The 19,791-nt window shown below is 56.7% G+C and overlaps 1 protein-coding gene and 1 long non-coding RNA gene across 12 annotated transcripts in view; one reads left to right on the top strand and one right to left on the bottom strand.

Annotated features, from left to right (window-relative positions):
• Positions 1-1,559: 1,559 nt before the first annotated feature.
• NADK (NAD kinase) overlaps positions 1,560-19,791 on the bottom strand; it is a 31,762-nt gene continuing 13,530 nt past the window's right edge. For 4 of the 11 annotated variants that reach the window (XM_033228694.1, XM_033228698.1, XM_033228696.1 and 1 more), the window contains 10 exons: positions 16,131-16,349; positions 12,586-12,669; positions 7,833-7,962; positions 7,138-7,246; positions 6,894-6,979; positions 6,048-6,150; positions 4,879-5,033; positions 4,619-4,718; positions 4,386-4,543; positions 1,560-3,397 (listed from right to left, as the gene is read on the bottom strand). In XM_033228694.1, the coding sequence (XP_033084585.1) occupies positions 3,065-3,397; positions 4,386-4,543; positions 4,619-4,718; positions 4,879-5,033; positions 6,048-6,150; positions 6,894-6,979; positions 7,138-7,246; positions 7,833-7,962; positions 12,586-12,669; positions 16,131-16,309 (1,437 nt within the window). In that variant the 5' untranslated portion in view covers positions 16,310-16,349 and the 3' untranslated portion in view covers positions 1,560-3,064. Of the gene's footprint in view, positions 3,398-3,906; positions 3,990-4,385; positions 4,544-4,618; positions 4,719-4,878; positions 5,034-6,047; positions 6,151-6,893; positions 6,980-7,137; positions 7,247-7,832; positions 7,963-12,585; positions 12,670-15,195; positions 15,270-16,130; positions 16,350-19,791 lie in introns of those variants that run through there. The other 7 variants (XM_033228703.1, XM_033228702.1, XM_033228699.1 and 4 more) reach the window with 5 other exon arrangements.
• LOC117093440 lies at positions 5,076-6,049 on the top strand. Its single transcript, XR_004441141.1, has 3 exons — positions 5,076-5,173; positions 5,249-5,253; positions 5,347-6,049. It is a non-coding gene; the product is annotated as an uncharacterized LOC117093440 (long non-coding RNA).

Below are 19,791 nucleotides of genomic sequence, written 5' to 3'. Positions count from 1 at the left end.
GGCCTCCTGTCCCCTCTGCACGGAGCAGCTGGGTGGGGATCCTGGTCCTGGGGCTTATCAGCAGGATATGGGCATGGGGCAGCCCTGGGTGAGGCCCAAGCACAGGCCCCAAGTGCCTCCTGCACAGGGTGGCTGAGCCAGCTCCTCTGTGACTCCCAGGTCCCCACCGCCCCTGACTGGGTACTACCTGTCCTGGCCACCCACTCCTGCCCACCCTGCTCTCTGCAGGGGCCTCCTTCCTCTTTCCTGTGCGAGTCCTGGTGGTGGAGGCTCCTAAGGAGGTTGTGGCCTCAGTTTACTGCCTGCCTTGGCTCCTTGGTGTTACCAGACCCTGAAGGCAGCCTATGCCCTGGTCAAGATCCTTCTGGGGCGGGATGTGCTGGAAATGGCTGAACCACGCGGTGACGTACCAGCTCCTGCCGTCCCTGACATCCCCAGCACTGCCAACCTTCCCTGGGCTCCTCCAGCCAGCTCCTCTACCATAGCCTCCCCACCTTGCTCTCCCCCAACCGGAATTCCAGCTCCAGGGTCGCAGCCTCCTGGGCTCCCAGCAGAACAGGCCTCACCCAGACCCCGCAGGAGCTGCAGGAATTGGGCTGGGTCTTTGGGCCTGGCTGCAGCCCCTTCTGACCTGACCTGAGGAGACACCATGGCTGTGGGAGGCAGGGTGAGTGTGCCAGGCCCAGCACAGAGGTGCCCAGGGTGCAGGCTGGCACTGGCCTGGCAGAGACCCTGGATGCCGCCGCTTCAGGATCGAAAAGGTTTCCAAGCCCCAGAGCCTGAGCCCGGCAGCTCCCGAGGATGTCTTGGGGCCTCTGTGCTCCCCAAAGCTGGGAAGCTTAAGGCTTGATCCACAGCCTCTTCCAGGCTGGGGAGGCAGAGGTGCTCCAGGTCAGTAGGAAGGGGCCCACAGCCCAGGCTTTCACGTCCCCAAAACGGTGCAGGGTGCTGGTGGTGCAGGTGCCCATGGGGTGGTCATTTTGGTCCCTCCTGGCCTTGCACACATGTAGCACAGATTGGCTCCGGGCAAAGCCTTGAACCACATTCATCTGGGCCTTGTTAGGACAACAGGGATGGTGTGGGGTCGCGGGGGTGGGGGGTTGGGGGGAGGACCACATCGCTGGAGGGAGGGAGGCCGATGTTGGTGCCCAGGCTGGGCCCAGGGGACAGCGGGTCCTCACCTGGCTTGTGGCTGCCCGAGTTAGGCAGCCCGGATGGAGGGGCCCTTCCAGCCCTGCTGGCCCCGGGGATGCAGGGACTCAACTCCCCCTGGTCTCAGTGGCTCTTCCAGGAGAAACACAGCCTGCCCGAGGCAACATCACCCCACGATTTTGAGTCCCTCTGTCTACCCCTCCCCCCGCCAGGGCAGTGCCCCCTTGCCCAGAAGAGGCAGCAGCACTCCCAGCCCCTGGGGCACCACACAGCCCCTTGGGGAGGACGCCCTGCCAGCCCCACACTTGGGGATGGGCATTTTGGGGCCAGGATTTAGTGGGGGTGACCCTGCCCGACCCCTCTATGTTGGTTACAAGGCGTCAAAAGAAAGGTGTTATTAACCCAGCTTCTTTTTTACAAGTCTTGTTTATTGAAAGGATCTGAAAATCGTAATAAGGCTTTCAATGATATTTAATAAATTTTCAAGAAATTAATATGAAACATTAAAATTTACGTCAAAAATCCAAAGTTTTCTAGATCATTTCCGTCTTGTGCTGCTTTAGAGCTCAGGTCATACGTTTTTTCTTCAGATGAGCGGCTGGAATTCTGAACACGGCTGTCTTCCGGCCCTGACGCTGGGTGCTGGTCCCTCTCTCCTCCTAAGCCCACGGCTGGGCCTCCCCTGTGCCCAGGGTCACGGTGGACTTAAAGCCAGGCCCGCTGCCCAGAATCACACTCGGGGTTTTTGGACGCTCAAGTCTGCTGATGTTGAGGTGCCCAGAAGAGGGTGAGCAGGGAGACACATGCCTCGGAGAACATGCCCAGGCTGGGCCGGGTGGCTGCGGGAAGCTCACCGGCGGCGGCGAATGTTTTGTGCCTTCTTTTTCTTATCAGTCTCCAGGAGATGAGGACAACTTCATGTGCAAAACTCAGAGCAGTTACTCAAAAAACAGACGCCCGGGCAGCAGTAACCAGGACACCAGGCTCTGACCACGGCCTCCACACTTGTGCCCATGGAAGAGGCGTGTGCCAGGGTAGCAGCACCCACAGGCGCCACAGCTGCCGGTGCTTTGCAGGCTGGAGACTCATGGCAGAGGCAGGAGGAGAATCAGTGTGTTGAGTCCCTCGCTATGTTCATGTCAAAAATTCTCATTACAGTTGCAAGATAAAAGGGATCATGATCACTAGCCCCGGAAATCCCCATCTCCTGGACCATCAGGATCACACTGAACAGAATGGTCCCCGAATGGGCCCTGAAGACAGCATCTTGCAGAACACAAATGTAAACATTTAATGGCAGACAACTCCCTTCCCTTGAAATCTTCACAAAAGTGTGTACAAGAAAAGATGCACATAAGCACTTCAGAAACTCTAAAAGAATCTCTAAAAAGTATATACAGGATTTAAACCCCCTTCCTGGGAGCGGAAGCTACGTGAGGAATGTGTGGGTCGCCAGCGATGCCAGCCCCATTCCCACTGAGGGTCCCAGACTCAAGTGCTGGCCTCGAGCGGGGAGGGCCGGACAGCAGGGGACGCATCCAACCCTCCCCAGAAACTGAGCAGAACAAAACAACCTTGCCAGCCACCAGCAAGACCAGACTTTCCAACAGCGCCTCCGCCGGGGCTTTCCCGGCAGAAGTTTTAAGGAGAGGTGCAGGCCAAGGGGAAAAGCATCGCAGCTCAAGGAAGGTTTTTGGCTGAGACATTTATTTTTAACGTTGAAGGACAGGCCGAGTCATTCCGACCCCTCTGAATTTCAATCGACTGATTTGTGGAAAAATATCCTGGCATGGAATTACGGCAGCTGGAGGCTGTGCTCCAGGGACCCCCCATGGGGTCAGTGGGACCGAAGCACTCCCAGCCCATTGCTCACTGCTGCTTTAGAAAAGCAAAAAAAGTCAGACTTAAAATGTTAAAAAAAACAGCTGATCTGGACAGAAGGGCAGACCCAGGCTCTGACCCAGCTACGGGAAGGAAGTGGCCGTGCCATTGAGACAGAGGCGGTCACAGACACACACAGATTGGTCTGTCCCCAGAGGGCGCGTGGAGGGCAGAGAAGAAGACAGCGGAAGGATTCGGGCCTGGACAGGGCTCGACCTAGCCCTCCTCCTCCTCCTCCTCGAAGTGGGCTTGCTTCTTCCGGACGTTCCAGTGCAGGCACTGCGCGAGGCTCTCGAACCAGTCGCTCACGGGGTCCCGCACGCAGATGGAGGGGAGCGGGTAGCATGAGGTAGTGATGCTGATGCTGGGGCGGGAGAGCAGCCGCCTGAGCCAGGGCTTCCAGAAAGGCCCGCCCCAGGCAAGAACCCTCCCTCCCTCCCCGGGAATGGCTGGGACTCTTTCCTGAGGGGCCAGGCAGCCCCTCCCCGAGGCAGGCTTGAGGGGTGCCCCATGGGTGCTGGGACAGAGCCGCCCCAGGTCCTGGAGGGGACGGTGCAGGGAACTGACAAGCTCTGCCGTGGGGCCCTCAGGGGTGAGGTCCCAGGGGGTGGGGGAGGGCAGCCCTCATGCAAGGGTGGGCAGCTGTGCGCGGGGGGGGCACCCTCAGGCCTCTGCTGGGGTCACGCTTGCATGTGCCACCGTATGTGACCTGCTGCCGCCGGCACGGGTGCCCTGTGACACTCTAAGACCCAGGGACTCAGGCCCTGTGGTGCTCTAGGGGACAAGCTGTGTCTACAGACCAACCCCAAGAGCGCAGGCACCGCCCAGGGAGGAGGTTGGCAGGCAGTGCCCAGCCCGGCCTGCAGCCCACACCTGTCTCCGTGGCGGATCTCTTGTCTCTTCCGTCCGTCGAAGGACACCCACGCTGTGTTCCTTGCTTCAGGTGACAGCATGATCTGAGGGTCAAGCAGGGAGAGGGGTGGGCCTCCCGCTGTGGGGAGACCACTTCTAGGCCCCCACCCCCGAGCGCTCGCCAGAGGCCAAAGGTCGGGCAGCTCTGACCCTGCCTTGCGGACGGTGGAGTGAGCATCTTACAGGCACTGGCCCAGCTCAGCACCGCCAGAGACCAACAATGGCGGGAAGCCCCTCAGACCCGGGCCCCGGGCACCTGGTGGACTGACCTCGGGCACCAGCAAGGCAGGCTTGAATCTGAGGGCACGGACGGCCCTAGGATGGTGAGGCCATGTCTGAGGCTGAAGCCAGCACGGCAGAGCCAAGTGCTAGGTCCGGGCTTTGTGCTGCATGGGGTCAAATGACTCACAAACCGGAAAAGGAGCGTCGTTGGCTCTGACCTTCAGCTCGACCCCTGCGGGGACCACGATGGGCCGGAAGGACAGCGAGTGGGGGCAGATGGGCGTGATCATGATGGCCGGCACGTTGGGGTGGATCATGGAGGCCCCGGCCGCAGCCGCATACGCCGTGCTGCCCGTCGGGGTGGACACGATCACTCCTGACAGGGACAGGCGCAGGCGTCACTCCCGCCCGAGGGACGCTCAGGGCCCCAGGACAGCGCTGCGGGCCTTACCGTCGCCCTGCACCGTGGTGATGAGGTGTCCGTCCAGGTAGACGTCCACGTTGGACAGGTAGGAGGAGGGGCCTCTGTCAATCACCACCTCATTCAGGACCTGGAGGGGATGACAGCATTGCACACTCAGGGTGGGTGGGGCCACACAGCTCACAGACACCGCCGTCCCACCCAGCCGGGCTCTGCGGAAGGCCCTCACCCCTGGGACCCAAGTCCCCCCACCCCGGGCCCCTCACCGAGGCCGAGGCGCCTCCACTCACCTGGTACTGCATGGCCTGCTTCCCGACATCCATGTCCAGGCCCGCAGCCCGTGAGCCATTCTCACCCAGCCCGTTGTGCACCGCGGTCTTCTTCCCCCGGAGCTCCTTCACCACCCTGACCTTCAGCCGGCTCCGAAGAACAACAGCTGCGTTCCCTGAGGTCCGGCAGGAGTCAGAGGGCATCAGAGGGCACGTGTCAGAGGGTGTCAGCGGGAGTCAGAGGGCATCAGTGGGAGTCAGAGGGTGTTAGAGGGCGTCAGTGGGAGTCAGAGGGCGTCGGAGGGAGACAGAGGGCGTCGGAGGGCGTCAAAGGGCATCTGAGGGTGTCAGAGGGCGTCGGAGGATGTCAGAGGGCGTCAGCGGGAGTCAGAGCGCGTCAGCGGGAGTCGGAGGGCATCAGTGGGAGTCAGAGGGCGTCGGAGGGAGACAGGGCGGCGGAGGGCGTCAGAGGGCATTGGAGGGTGTCAGAGGGCGTCAGAGGATGTCAGAGGGCATCAGCAGGAGTTGGAGGGCGTCGGAGGGCGCGCGTCAGCAAGGCCGGCAGGGTCGGGGCCCAGCCCAGGGAGGCCGGCGGGGTCAGGGTCCCTTTCTGCTCCCAAGTTGACACTTCTGTGCCTTTTTTTTTTTTTTTTTTGAGACAGAGTCTCACTCCATCACCCGGGCTAGAGTGCAGTGGTGCGATTTCGGCTCACTGCAACCTCTGCCTCCTGGGTTCAAGTGATTCTCCCACCTCAGCCTCCCAAGTAGCTGGAACTACAGGCGCGCATCACCACGCCCGGCTAATTTTTGTATTTTTAGTACAGATGGGGTTTCACCGTGTTGGCCAGGATGGTCTCATCTCTTGACCTCGTGATCTGCCCGCCTCGGCCACCCACAGGGCTGGGATTACAGGTGTGAGCCACCATGCCCGGCCGACACTTCTGTGCCTTCTGAGTGAGAATCAGCTCACTTCTGCTCAACAGGCAGGGCAACTTCAACCTGTGATCTGCTGAAACTTCTCAGTATTAGTAAAAAAGGTTTGAACCACTCAAGATTTAGAAATCCCTGAATCTAGAAACCTTTCAATGTTTGCTCCATGCATCATTAAATAAAACAAACCCTCCACAACCAAGCGAGACGACAGCCCCAGGATCAGAGCTGCTTGTGGGCTCCAGAACGTTCCAACTCACCCTCTATCACCTGAGTAACTTGGGACTGAAAGTTCTCAAAGCTGAACGGGGTCAGGAAGCCCAGGGAGCCCAGGTGGAAGGCCATGACCGGAGGGACGCTGCCCTGTGAGCCGACGGAGAGGTCATTCAGCGCCCAGGCCGTGCACTCCCGCACCACCCAGCTTTCCACTGGACCTCAGGAGGGACCCAGCTCTGTGGGGACAGCACCTCTGACCCTCTGCAAGAGGGACTGGCCATGTGGACGAGCAGAGGGGGACGTCCCAGGCCAGGGTGGGCTGGGCCACCAGGGCCAAGTTTGGTGTGGGGAGCTGGTGAGAAACAAAGGCAGCAGAGGTGAGCAGCCCCCGGGCATGAAGGGCAGGGGAGCCGGCGGGGGCGGGTGGAAGGCAGCCTTGGGGTCAGAGCCTCAAGCCCCACAGGTGCTAATGGGGAGATGAGGAGGAGAGCAGGGTGGGCTGAGGGCATTTCCGGGTGTCACCAACATGCAGCAGGCCAAGGGCAGAGCCAGGGTCCCCCACACAGTGTGGCCCTACAGCCCAGGGGGAGAGCCATGCTGCCGAGAAACCAGGAAGAAGAGCTCAAGGGAGGCCCGGTGGGGATGGGCCAGTAGGCAAGGTCGTTTCCCAGGACCTGCTGCCCTGCACCACTCCCTCCTGTCCCAGGCGGGCTCTGGCCACCCCCAGCTGTAGCACTGTGTCCACATGGGACTCGGTGCTGGCCACTCTAGATGACTGCTCTCACATACAGCTATAGGGTGAAAAGTAACGGAAGCCGTGGTCGCGAGCCCCTCGTCACGCAGCACCTAGACTAGAACCTGGTGCGCGTCCGGAAACGTCAGCGCTTCACCTGGAAGAGCGAGGAAGCGTACAGCAGCGTCCCGTCTCCCCCCAGGCAGATGATGAAGTCTATCTGATTGGAAATGTCATCATAATCTAGGAAACACAAAGCAAAACCGAGAAGAGGCTGTCACGCGGTGGCCGCTCCGTGGTACAGTGCGCAGACACCAATGATGAGGGCAACGGCGCCAGAAGCTTCTGCTGGGGCAGGGAACTGTGCTGGAGAACCAAGGACAGAGCTGCCAACAGCCCACCTTCTCGAAAGGTACAGAATTTCTTCTTCACTGCCCCAAAGCTTTCATCGCTGGCGATGGCCGGGTCTTCCAGCACTTTCTTTTCCACATACACGATCATGTTGTTCTCCTGGAAGCAAAGTGCCAACCTGCTCATTCCACCTGCAGACCCCACCCTCCTGCAGGGAGGTTCCCGACTCATGGGCGTTGGAATCAGAGACCTGGCGCCGTGGCCTGCATGCCCACCCCTCCCAAGCTGACGCTGAAGCTTCATCACCAATGCACCAGGATTAAGAAGCAGCACCTTTAAGAGATGATTGGGCAGAGGGGCTCCCTTCTCAGGAACTGACTAAGGCTGTTGTTATTTCGGTTTCCCAGCTCTTTCATGCCGCGCCCCCCACGCCTGCTCTTCTGCAGAGAAGACACGGCAGGAAGGCCCACGCCAGATGCAGCCCCTTGATCTTGGACTTCCCGGCCTCCAGGGCCATGAGCCCATCCGCCTCACTGTTGATCACCCAGTCTGGTGCTTGTCATGGCAGCACACATGCTGCCCATGACACGTGGGCAGATCCCTGTTCGGTCCCCAGTTCCAGACAAGTAGTCGTTTCCCAGCACTTGAGGTGGTTCCCGTGGTCTCATGGGGCAGCGATACAGACGGAGGCCCCCCCAACAACTGCGTGTGCACCCCAGGCCCTGTTCCCCCCCGCCCCACGTGCCTCCATGAGGTACGTGCAGAGCTCCTTGAACGGCTGCAGTAGGCTGGCATCTCTCATCTTCTTGATGACAAGGACACTCTTCGGAGACTTGTTCCACGTCAGCCGCTGGCTTGCAGGGTCCTGAATGTGCCTTTAGGGGAGGAGAAAAGAGTTTACACCAGCAGTGATCTCCACCTTGTGGAAAAGGTGTATGACTTAGAAAAGAAAAAAAAAACTTTAAAAAGGTGTTTTCACCTCCCAGGGAAATGCGCTCAGTGGCCACGGGCAGGGCTGAGGGTCGCACCAGTACCCCCAGCCACCTGGTGCCAGGGGCCTGACCACAGAGACAGGGTCAGGGGTCAGTAGGGTCCTGAATGACCACCTCACAGCTTCTTGGCCCATCACACGCAGGCTCAGGCCCACACTCCCCACCCGGGCACCGCACTGACCCAAGTGCACGCACCGCTGCCCTTCAGAGCCCCCAGCCGCTTGCCTGCCTGGCTCCTCAGTGATGCTGGCGGGGCAGAAATGACCACGGAAGCCCATGGCCGGGCCACTCTTTGCTTGGTGCCCTCCTCAGGCCCCCACAAAAACCCAAACCAGCTGATGTGGGGATTCCGTCCCTAGGATCCCCTGTACACGTTTCTGGCCCCATGTGAGCCCAGGACCCCTCAAGGACCCGCTTCCTGCCCTGCACACAGCTCACTGCATCCCGCATGAACGGACTTGAACCTCACTCTCACAGTAAAAATCACAGGTTTAAAAGTCCGTGGTGGCCCTGACACAGCTGCCTGTGCTTTGCTGGCTCCGACCCTGACACTGTGCCCGGTGTTTCTCCACAGGCAGGGCCCGCCCCGGTGGGATTCCCATTACCACGTCAGTCACAGGAAGCATCCCAGCCCAGAACCAGTAACACCCACCACGGAGCCTGCTCCTGTTCCCAGAAGCCAAGGGAGGGCGCAGCGGGGCTGGACACCGTGGTCAGCGCTTACCACCTGTCCTCAGCCCCATGGGGCGAGTTCTTAAACCACCACGCTGGCCAGCTAGTTCCAAGTTGCCCAATCGAGAAAGCTGCTGCCTGCCATGCCTCTTCCCAGCAGTGACCTCCCCGGGAGTGTGACCGTCCCACTAACAACCCCCAGAACCACAACACAGACGCCAATGGCAGCCACAGGGCCACGGACCTCAGCCCATCGCTCGTCAGCACTCACCCTGCACAGGCATTACTGGGAGGCGTGGGGTCACTCATACCATCCCCTATGAGTTCAGCACCTGTCCCGGGTCGCACATGTGGCTTGCGAGGCGGCCCCTGCCTGCTGGGAGCCAGCCGGCGTGTCCACAGTATCCAGGGCATGCTTGGCGAACACACGGCTGCCGCATCGGCATGGTCCTGACTGTGCACCCACACTAGAAGCCTAAGCTCTGTATACTCAAAACTCAAAGCAAAACGCAATTATGATGCGACTTGGTAAAGCTGTTGTAAAAGCACCTAAGTCAAGAGCTTCCTACACTTACAAAAATCAAACAAAACCAAACCCAGTTTCCTCATTGGTCATATGGTCTTCCTGCTTAATCCCTACTGAAAAAAAGTCCTCAGTTCAGCAGCAAAGAGGCCACACTTCAGCTCCCTGCTCCTAACTGAGCCGGGCAGGACCAAGCCCTCTGTTCCCATAGCCTCAGACCTGGCCAAGTACCCAGCCTCCAGCCTTGCCCAGCGCTGCGCCAGCCACTCAGGCCTGCAGAACCTGCTGGGCCACAGGGAAGGTGCCCTCAGGTCACAGTCAGGTGGAAGGGCGTTCCCTCCCAGCCCCCTCCCAGCCCGCTGCGTCACTCTGCTTGGCTCTGGCCCAAGGGCGTGCAGGTGGCTCACAGTCCTCTGGCCTAGTCAGCCAGCAAAGCCCATGCCCTGCACGACTCCCCTGCTCTCCTTCCCATGGTCACCACTGACCCAGTGGCCCGGCCTACACCCATTCCAGCCCTGAGGCTCAGCGGAGCCCAGTCAGAGCCCCTGGCAGCAGCGTCGTGCACGGGCCTAGGCACCCACCGCTCTGCGTGACCACAAACCAGCACCTCGACCTCTTCCTGGATCACCTGCAAAGCAGGACACCAGCCCTTGCAGGCACACAGGGCTGTGGGTATTGCAGAGGGCAGGGGGTGGCGTGAAGCCAGCACGGCCACAGCCTGGCCCACCTGGCCAGTTCTGAGTGTCTCACACATGGGTGGCTACACACACCGTGACACATGGACACTCACGCACCTCCACAACACATGCCAACCAGTTCCCTGGACAACAGAACAGGAAGCGGGTGCCCTCCTCACCAGCCCCCACAGGGTCTTGCTCTGGGCTATCAGGGAAGACGTGAGGTCAGATGCATGGGAAGCTCCGCCCTCCACAGCGCGGATAGGAAGCGGGAGGTTAGGATTCCAGAGACACAGAGGCGTGCTCCCATGGGGTGACCGAGAAAGCTGCGTGCCCCTCAAGGCTGCCCCACAGCCCCACTGCCTCCTCCTCCTGCTGGGCTGTCTGACCTCGGGCAGCTCGGGGACCACCAAGCGCGCCCTGGTCTGAGGGCTAAGGCAGAACACGCACCCTTCCAGTGACCCCGGCCCGGCCCCAGTGACTGATGGCTGGTGAAGGCAGTGGCTGAGATGTGAGTGATGAAGGAGCGGCTCTCCCAGGACCAGGAAGTGCAGGGAGGGCACCAGGCAGTGGGGGGGGGGGGAGGGGTAGAGGCCCGGGGGGGGTGCCAGGGACAGCAACCACAGGACGGCAGGACGGGGCTACGGTGGGGCCGGGAGGGCAGCGGAGCACTCTGGGTCACACACGTGGCTGCTGTGCAGGGAAGGGATGGTGAGGCCGTGGCGAGCGGTCAGCAGTCCACACAGCGGAGGGCAGCTGGGCAATAGTGCAGGGGAGCTCTTTGTATATTTTGGGGTCAAAGTGACAGAATCAGAAGATGGACTGGATGGGGGAATGCAAACAGGGGTCAGGTCCCCTGCCTCAGGCATTTGGCAGCGGTGACAGGTCACAGACACTCCAGGAACCAGCGGCACTGAGAGGGCTGGGCCTCAAAAGCACGAGTGCGAGCTACTTCCATCCTAAGCGGCTGCCCTCAGTGTCTGGAGGTGGCAAGGCCGACCCCCATCCTGCCTGGGACGCGTGCTGCCACGGTGCCCCCAGTTTGCAGAGCAGCTCCTCGGATGGCCCCCCCATGGCTCGCCTGGACCTGACCTTCAGTGACAGCCCAGGGCTGGCTGGGGCCTCTGTCCCTACTGTACGCCCCCAGCCTCCACTGCACTGGTGCCTGTCAGCGAAGGGCCATGCAGCGGCCTCCGCCAGTAGCCCAGAAAGCGCAATGACATGGCCGTGTTGCGCTTTCTGGTCATCAGTCCCCCAGCAGCCCTCACACCGGAGCACTAGGCCCTCCCGCATGGTTCTCCCTTGGAGAAAGTGAAGTGTGCACGACTCCGTGGAGGAGGAGGCCCTGAAGAGAGCTCGTTCTGCACAGAGGCCGGAGAGCTGAGGCACCAGTCCCAGAAGCAAAGGCCTCTCTGGGGAAGAGGCGATGGCGACATCTACCAGGTGCAGAATACAACTCTCAGAGCTGGCTGGGTGCTCACTTTTTTTCTTTGGAGACGGTCTTGCTCTGTTGTCCAGGCTGGAACGCACTTTGCATAATCACAGCTCCCTGCAACCTCAACCTCCCAGGCTCAGGTGATCCTCCCACCCCAGCCTCCTCAGCAACTGGACTACAGGTGTGTGCAACCATGCCTGCTACTTTTTGTATTTTTCTTTTTCTGAGTCTGAGTCTTGCTCTGTTGCCCAGGCTGGAGTGCAACGGTGCGATCGTCAGCTCACTGCAACCTCTGCCTCCCAGGTTCAAGCAGTTATCTGTCTCAGCCTCCCAAGTAGCTGGAATTATAGGCGCCCACCACCACGCTTGGCTAATTTTTGTATTTTTAGTAGAGATAGGGTTTCACCATATTGGTCAGGCTGGTCTTGAACTCCTGACCTCGTGATCCGCCCACCTTGGGCCCCCAAAGTGCTGGAATTATAGGTGTGAGCCACTGCGCCTGGCCAATTTTTGTATTTTTTTGTAGGGATGGGCTTTCACCATGTTGCCCGGGCTGGTCTCAAACTCCTGGGCCCAAGATCTGCCTGCTTTGGGCTCCCACAGTACTGGAACTGCAGATGTGAGCCACCGCGCCCAGCCCGGATTATAATTCTTTACACATAAAGCCCAGATATCAGATCTATCACTGTGGCATGTTTCCCATAAGACACTGTGATGGGCCTCCAGGCAGAATATGTCGACAGACTGAACCATCAAACAGCAAACGCAACCCACCCCAGAACTCTCACTCTTATAAACAAAAAAGTAGCCCTGAGGATCTCACACGGACGCCGCACCCACAGGCTGTGACCCAGTCAGTCTCCAGGCTGCCCTGAGTATCTCATGTGGACACCACTGCACCCACGGGCTGTGACCCGGTCTCCAGGCTGCCTGGTGTCTGCCGCCCATGGCCCCGGCTTGCTTACCATCCACCTTCTCAAAGCCACTGGAGAAGCCACAGCTGGGGAGCCCCTGCTCGGATGCCTGCACTCAGGGGGTTCAGGCAAGACGTCCATGTGGCTTTTTTCTTTTTGTTTAAATGACCTAAACTAAAACACGTACTTCTCACGTGAAGTGCTAGAATCTTCCTCCACACAGCGATCCCACAACTCCACCCACATCCCAAGGACTCCCCCCGACCCATGGCCCCCGGCACTCACATGATGGTCTGAGGGTTCTGCAGCACGCAGGCCTTTGGTCCAAAAGTGGTCACCGGGCATGGCCCATGGAGAGAGCGTGTCCTCCTGCGGGGAGAGGGCAGTGTCAGAGCCACCAGAGCCTGAAACCAGACACGCAGTGACAGACGCAGATACAGAGGAGGTTACATGCTAAGGCATACACGCAATTTGAAAGATGTCAACTCCATCTACCCAGCAGCCACACAACAGCCCTTGGAAGGTTCTGCCCAGGTCCATGGCTGCACTGGAGCGGCACCTGTGAGGAGCACGCATGGCCACGCACCCCTCAGATCATGACCCAAGCCGGGGAGAGCTGCAGCCCAAACAAGGAAAATGCCAGGGCCAGGGCCAGCCTGAGATCAGAATTCTTCAGTGTCTCCCCAGGACCCCTCTCAGATCTGCATTTGGGACTCAAAACCTTAGACAACATCTCTAAATCGTCTAGATTAAAATTCTAGCAAAAATGTTCATTCTGGATTCATGTCAACAGCCAGGCACGGTGGCTCACACCTGTAATCTTAGCACTCTGGGAGGCCAAGGCGGGCGGATCACGTGAGGTCAGGAGTTTGAGACCAGACTGGCCAACATGGTGAAACCCCCATCCCTACTAAAAAAAGAAAAATTAGCTGGGCGTGGTGGTGCGTGCCTGCAGTCCGAGCTACTCAGGAGGCTGAGGCAGGAGAACTGCTTGAACCCAGGAGGTGGTGGTTGCAGTGAGCCGAGATCGAGCCACTGCACTCCAGCCTGGGTGAAAAGAGTGAAACTCTGTCTCTAAATACGTAAATGAGTGAATGACCCTGGATGAACGGATCAACAACCTTTCTAGTGATTTAAACATGACCAGGTCACAGTCAAATTACCCAGCCAGGGGCTGTGGCAGCTGCATATGTCCTGGGGAGGACCCCTGCTCTCATCAGGGTCCAGCGCTGAGGCTGCCCTCGTCCTGGGTGCCCAGGAGCCCCCCAGTCCCTTCACACACCCAGAAAACTCGCACACAGCCGGCCAAGCAATGGCCCAACAAAATCCTCAAGTCCCAACGCAGAAGCACGGCTTTCCGCTGCCTCGCAGGCTCAGAAAACCCCCGAAGAGCCGCGGTGCCACGAGGGCTGTTCCACAGCAGACACGGCGTGGCCATCCGTGGTCGTGGACTTGTTTACCTCGGCCTTTTAAAAATGGTAAAGGGCCGGGCGCGGTGGCTCAAGCCTGTAATCCTAGCACTTTGGGAGGCTGAGACGGGCAGATCACGAGGTGAGGAGATCGAGAGCATCCTGGCTAACACGGTGAAACCCCGTCTCTACTAAGAAAAAAAAAAAAAAAAAAAATACAAAAATCTAGCCGGCGAGGTGGCAGGTGCCTGTAGTTCCAGCTACTCGGGAGGCTGAGGCAGGAGAATGGTGTAAACCCGGGAGGCGGAGCTTGCAGTGAGCCGAGATCGTGCCACTGCACTCCAGCCTGGGCGACAGAGCGAGACTCCGTCTCAAAAAAAAATAAAAAATAAAAAATTGTAAAGTACAGGTCAGGAGCAGTGGCTCACGCCTGTAATCCCAGCACTTTGGGAGGCTGAGACGGGTGGATCACGAGGTCAGGAGATCGAGACCATCCTGGCTAACACGGTGAAACCCCGTCTCTACCAAAAAGACAAAAAACTAGCCAGGTGAGGTGGCGGGCGCCTGTAGTCCCAGCTACTCGGAGGCCGAGGCAGGAGAATGGTGTGAACCCGGGAGGCGGAGCTTGCAGTGAGCTGAGATCCGGCCACTGCACTCCAGCCCGGGCGACAGAGCGAGACTCCGTCTCAAAAAAAAAAAAAAAAAGGCCGGGCGCGGTGGCTCAAGCCTGTAATCCCAGCACTTTGGGAGGCCGAGACGGGCGGATCACGAGGTCAGGAGATCGAGACCATCCTGGCTAACATGGTGAAACTCCGTCTCTACTTAAAAAAAAAAAAAAAAAAAAAAAAAAGAAGTACATTACAAAATAAGAACTTTACTTACTTAAGAAATTAAAAGATTATTGCGGAAAACAATGTTTCTCAAAGTGGGTGTTGGGATTTAATGTTTGCTTCCCAAGGACGGGCTGTGCTTGGGCGTATTCGCCATCTCCTCCCCCACCTCACCCTAAAGGTGCCTGCCACCCACTACGGAGGCGACCTCTGACCCAGGGCTGCTGTCATCAGGTTCAGAATGAAACAGAAATGGTGCGTTATGCCAAAGAACCCACAGGAAAAAAAAAAAAGACCAAAGCAATTCTGTTCACGCCGTCACTGCGCTGGGTGGCCTGGAGGTACAGGACAACAACCCCACTGACAAGAGGCATCCGAGAAAAGCTGAGTGGTGACGCGGTGCCTGCGGGGCGAAGGCAGCCACCAGCCCTCGCAGCCTCCTGGCTCAGGCAGTGACTCTGGAGACAGAAAACGTGGGAGCAGCCTGTTTCCCCGTTGCTGCCACCAAGTGAGAGCGCGGCGGGCTCTCCCATCTCACCGAGTGAGGCAGCACGCTCGCTAAGACTCTCTTTCACCAAAAACCCCCCTCGCATTTCATAGGCGTGACCCTTCTGTTAGGCAGCGCTGGCTCTGGCAAGCTTCCACCTGAAACTCACCACATTTACAGTCACCAGAACCCAGAGCAACGTCCCCAGGCACCATCACAGCTGCACTTGCGCAGCCACCGTCATGTGAAGCCCGGGGCACTGTTGCTCAAGCAGCATTGTGCAAGGGTGAGCACTGTGGGCACTCTGGGCACAGGAGGGAGACACTTGCCCAACATGTGAGAGGGTTGGGCTCGCCCAAGGCCACACTCACGACTCTGCCTCCACCAGCCCTGCGTCACCATGCAGAGCCCCCCAGCCTTCGCCTCTCAAAACGAGCAGAGCCAAGAGGGATGTCCCTTCACACCCCAGTGACTTATGTGGAGCAAATGTTTCCAGGTTGGGCGCAGTGGCTCACATCTGTAATCCCAACACTTTGGGAGGCCAAGGCGGGCAGATCACCTGAGGTCAGGAGTTCAAGACCAGCCCGGCCAACATGGTGAAAGCCTGTCTCTACAAAAATACAAAAATTAGCCAGGCATGGTGGCGGGTACCTGTAATCCCAGCTACCCAGGAGGATGAGGCAGGAGAATCACTTGAACCCCGGAGGTGGAGGTTGCAGTGAGCCAAGATCGCACCACTGCACTGCAGCCTGGGGGACAGAGCGAGACTCCATCTCAAAAAGAAAAGTTTCCTCTCCAAGTTTGCTTCAGTCTAACATCAAGGGTCAGCATGGGTGCCAGTTAGATGGTTCTGTGCTGATACAGACAGACAAAGAAACACGGTACCGCCCTGTGCCTGTGCTGGCATCTGTGAACGTGTGCCAGGCAGGTGTCCACGGGCCAGGCTCCCCCATCAAGGGCACAGCTTCACCTGGGCAAGGACACAGCCCCACCTTCTGGATGCATCGACACAGACTACTCAGGAGAATTCTTTGTAATCGTTTTAAGAAAGAATATTATGAAATCAGACGAGAAAAAAAGAGGAACCATCCTTCCTGGTTGTACCTGAACTCCTTGGTGCTCCCCAGGGCAGGCGAGGCAGACAGGCTGCGAGACTTGGCCCGGCCCCGGATGGGGTGGTTGTAACTCCAGGTCTCGTCGCCGTGGCAGGCCGAGCAGCAGTACGCAGCCGCGTCTGAGCTCAATTCCTTATTCATGGTCATTTTTTCTTGTTCCATTTCCATCGTCAGGAAATGAGAACTTCGGTCAGAAAAACAATGATGCCTTAATTTAATAAAATAAATAATGTAAATAAAGTAAATAAATATGTATGAAACAATAATAACTTATACATACATATGTTCCATTTCATCAAGGGGAAAAAATGGCTGAAGTCCAATTTACCAAAGTACTTTGAAAATAGACTGTTTCCATCCCAAACATATTTAAGAACTACTCCAGGTTTTTGGCTGGGCGCCGTGGCTCATGCCGGTAATCCCAGCACTTTGGGAGATGGAGGCGGGCAGATCACCTGAGGCCAGGAGTTCAAAACCAGCATAGCCTGTCCAATATGGTGAAAACCCATCTCTACTAAAAATACAAAAATTAGCTGAGCGCCTATAGTCCCAGCTACTCAGGAGGCTGACGCAGGACAATTGCTTGAACTCAGGAGGTGGAGGCTGCAGTGAGCCGAGATCAATCCAGCCTGGGTGACTACAGCGAAACTTCGTCTCAAACATTTTTTTGTAAAATAATATTAACAAAAACAATTGTTTCTAAAAAGAACAAAATAGAAAGTCACACTGTGTGGCCAGGTGTGGTGGTTCCTGCCTGTAAGCCCAGCACTTTGGGAGGCTGGGGAGAGAGGGTCAGTTGAGGCCAGGGCTTAAAGACCACTCTGGGCAACAGAACTCTTCTCTACCAAAAAAACATGAGCCAGGCACGGCGACCCAGGAGAGAGACCCTGTCTCTAGAAAAGAAAGATGCCGGCCGGGTGCGGTGGCTCACGCCTGTAATCTCAGCACTTTGGGAGGCTGAGGCGGGTGGATCACCTGAGGTGGGGAGTTCGAGACCAGCCTGATCAACATGGAGAAACTCTGTCTCTACTAAAATTACAAAATTAGCTGGGCGTGTTTGCACATGCCTGTAATCCCAGCTACTTGGGAGGTTGAGACAGGAGAACTGCTTGAACTCGGGAGGTAGAGGTTGTGGTGAGCTGAGATTGTGCCATTACACTCCAGCCTGGGCAACAAGAGTGAAAGAAACTCTGCCTCAAAAAAACAAAACAAAACAAAAAAACCTTTCTCGGAAACAATACAGCACATTAATAAGAGAGAAGAAGTGTACAATTTCAAATACCCTAGTCCAGAAAAGCTGACAAAATGGAAACAGCAGATATACTGTGAACTCCATGCCCTGCATTGTACATTCAGCACCAATGAAATATTTACCGAACTGACCAATATTAAGCCTCAAAGAAAACTAGTGAGGACAGAAAACCTCATCTTTTTCCTTCTTTCTTTTTTTGAGACAGGATCCCACCTCAGCCTCCCAAGTAGCTGGGGCTACAAGAGTACAGTACCACGTCCACTAATTTTTCTTCCTTTGGTAGAGACAGGGTCTTGCTAATGTTGCCCAGGCTGGTCTTCAACTCCTGGCCTCAAGTGATCCTCCCACCTCAGCTTCCCAACACAGTGCTAGGATTATAGGCATGAGCCACCATGCCTGGCCTAGAACCTCATCTTTTTTTTTGAGACAGAGTCTCACTCTGTCACCCACGCTGGAGTGCAATGGCATGATCACAGCTCACTGCAAGCTCTGCTTCCCGGGTTCAAGTGATTTTCCTATTGCAGCCTCCCTAGCAGCTGGGACTACAGGCATGTGCCACCACATCCAGCCAGTTTTTTTCTATTTTTAGTAGAGACGGGGTTTCACCATGTTGGCCAGGCTGGTCTAGAACTCTCGACCTCAAATGCTCTGCCCGCCTCGGACTCCCGTACAGGCGTAAGCAATCACGCCCAGCCTAGAACCTCATCTTCTGACCGCAATACAATAAAACCAGGAAGAGATAAAAGTAGAAACAAAGAAAAGCCCTCAACCACTTGGAAGTTTCTAAACTTTCTCTTAAGCAGCTCAGGGATCAAAGTGAAGATCGGACCCAACACCTGGAACATCCAGAAGGTCAGAGCGACATAAACAGCAGCCAGGGTCGGTTCAGTCCCATCAAAGCTGGGTCACAACCCCTGGGAAGCCATGAACTGAGCACTCAATTCAATAAAGCCAGAAATAGAATAAAACAAGCTTCAGAAGAACAGAAGAGGGGCCATGCATGGAAACAATAAAAAATCACTCCATAGAGGCTAAACACATAAAATAAAGCCAAACATACCTTCTCATTAAAGAAGATAAATCTTAATAAACTCAGGACAAGGTAGATTCTGGCATTAAAAGGGATAAATGTGGCATTATGGACTGAATGTATCCTCCCCTAATTTATTTGTTATTTTTATTTTGTAGAGACAGGGTCTCTCTGTGTTGCTCAGGCTGCTCTCAAACTCCTGGGCTCAGGTGATCCTCCTGCCTTGGCCTCCCAAAGTGCTTGGATTACAGGTGTGAACCACTGCACCCGGCAATCCCCCTAAAATTCCTACATTGAAGCCCTAACTTCCAGTGTGGCTGAATATGGAGGTGGGCCTCTAAGAAAGGAGTTAAATGAGGTCAGCTGGGCACGGTGGCTCACACCTGTAATCCTAACACTGTGGGAGACTGAGGCGGGCAGATCATATGAGGTCAGTAGTTCGAGACCAGCCTGACCAACATGGTGAAACTCCGTCTCTAAAAAATACAAAAATTAGGCCGGGCGCGGTGGCTCAAGCCTGTAATCCCAGCACTTTGGGAGGCCGAGACGGGCGGATCACGAGGTCAGGAGATTGAGACCATCCTGGCTAATACGGTGAAACCCCGTCTCTACTAAAAAATACAAAAAAAAATGAGCCGGGCGACGAGGCGGGCGCCTGTAGTCCCAGCTACTCGGGAGGCTGAGACAGGAGAATGGCGTGAACCCGGGAGGCGGAGCTTGCAGTGAGCTGAGATCCGGCCACTGCACTCCGGCCTGGGCGACAGAGCGAGACTCCGTCTCAAAAAAAAAAAAAAAAAAAAAAAAAAAAAAAAAATACAAAAATTAGCTGGGAGTGGTAGCAGATGCCGTAATCCCAGCTACTTGGGAGGCTAAGGCAGGAGAAATGCTTGAACCCAGGAGGCAGAGGTTGCAGTGAGCAGAGATTGTGCCACTGCACTCCAACCTGTGCCACAAGAGCAAAACTCCATCTCAAAAAAAAAAAAAAGAAAAAATGAGGTCATAAGTGTGGGGTCTGATCAGATAGAATCAGCATCATAGTAAGAAGAGACACCAGGCTAGGCATGGTGGCTCACTCCTGTAATCCCAGGGCTTTGGAAGGCTGAGGTAAGAGGATCACTTGAGGCCAGGAGTTCAGGAACAGCCTGGGCAACACAGCAAGATTCTGCTTCTACAAAAGAAAAAAAAACAACAACAAAAAGAGTTGGACAGAGTGGTGCATGCCTGTAGTCCCAGGTACTTGGAGGCCGAGGCAAGAGGATCACTTGAGACAAGGAGTTTGAGGTTGTGGTGAACTGTGATTGTGCTGCTGCACTCCAGCCGAGGCAGTAGAGACCCTGTCTCAAATACAAAACAAAACAAAAAGAAAAC

This window comes from Trachypithecus francoisi, unplaced genomic scaffold, assembly GCF_009764315.1.
Source record: "Trachypithecus francoisi isolate TF-2019V2 unplaced genomic scaffold, Tfra_2.0 Lachesis_group12, whole genome shotgun sequence".
NCBI classification, from domain to species: domain Eukaryota; kingdom Metazoa; phylum Chordata; class Mammalia; order Primates; family Cercopithecidae; genus Trachypithecus; species Trachypithecus francoisi.
Note: the sequence above shows the minus strand (reverse complement) of the source record. Positions and strands in the feature narration are given on the sequence as shown.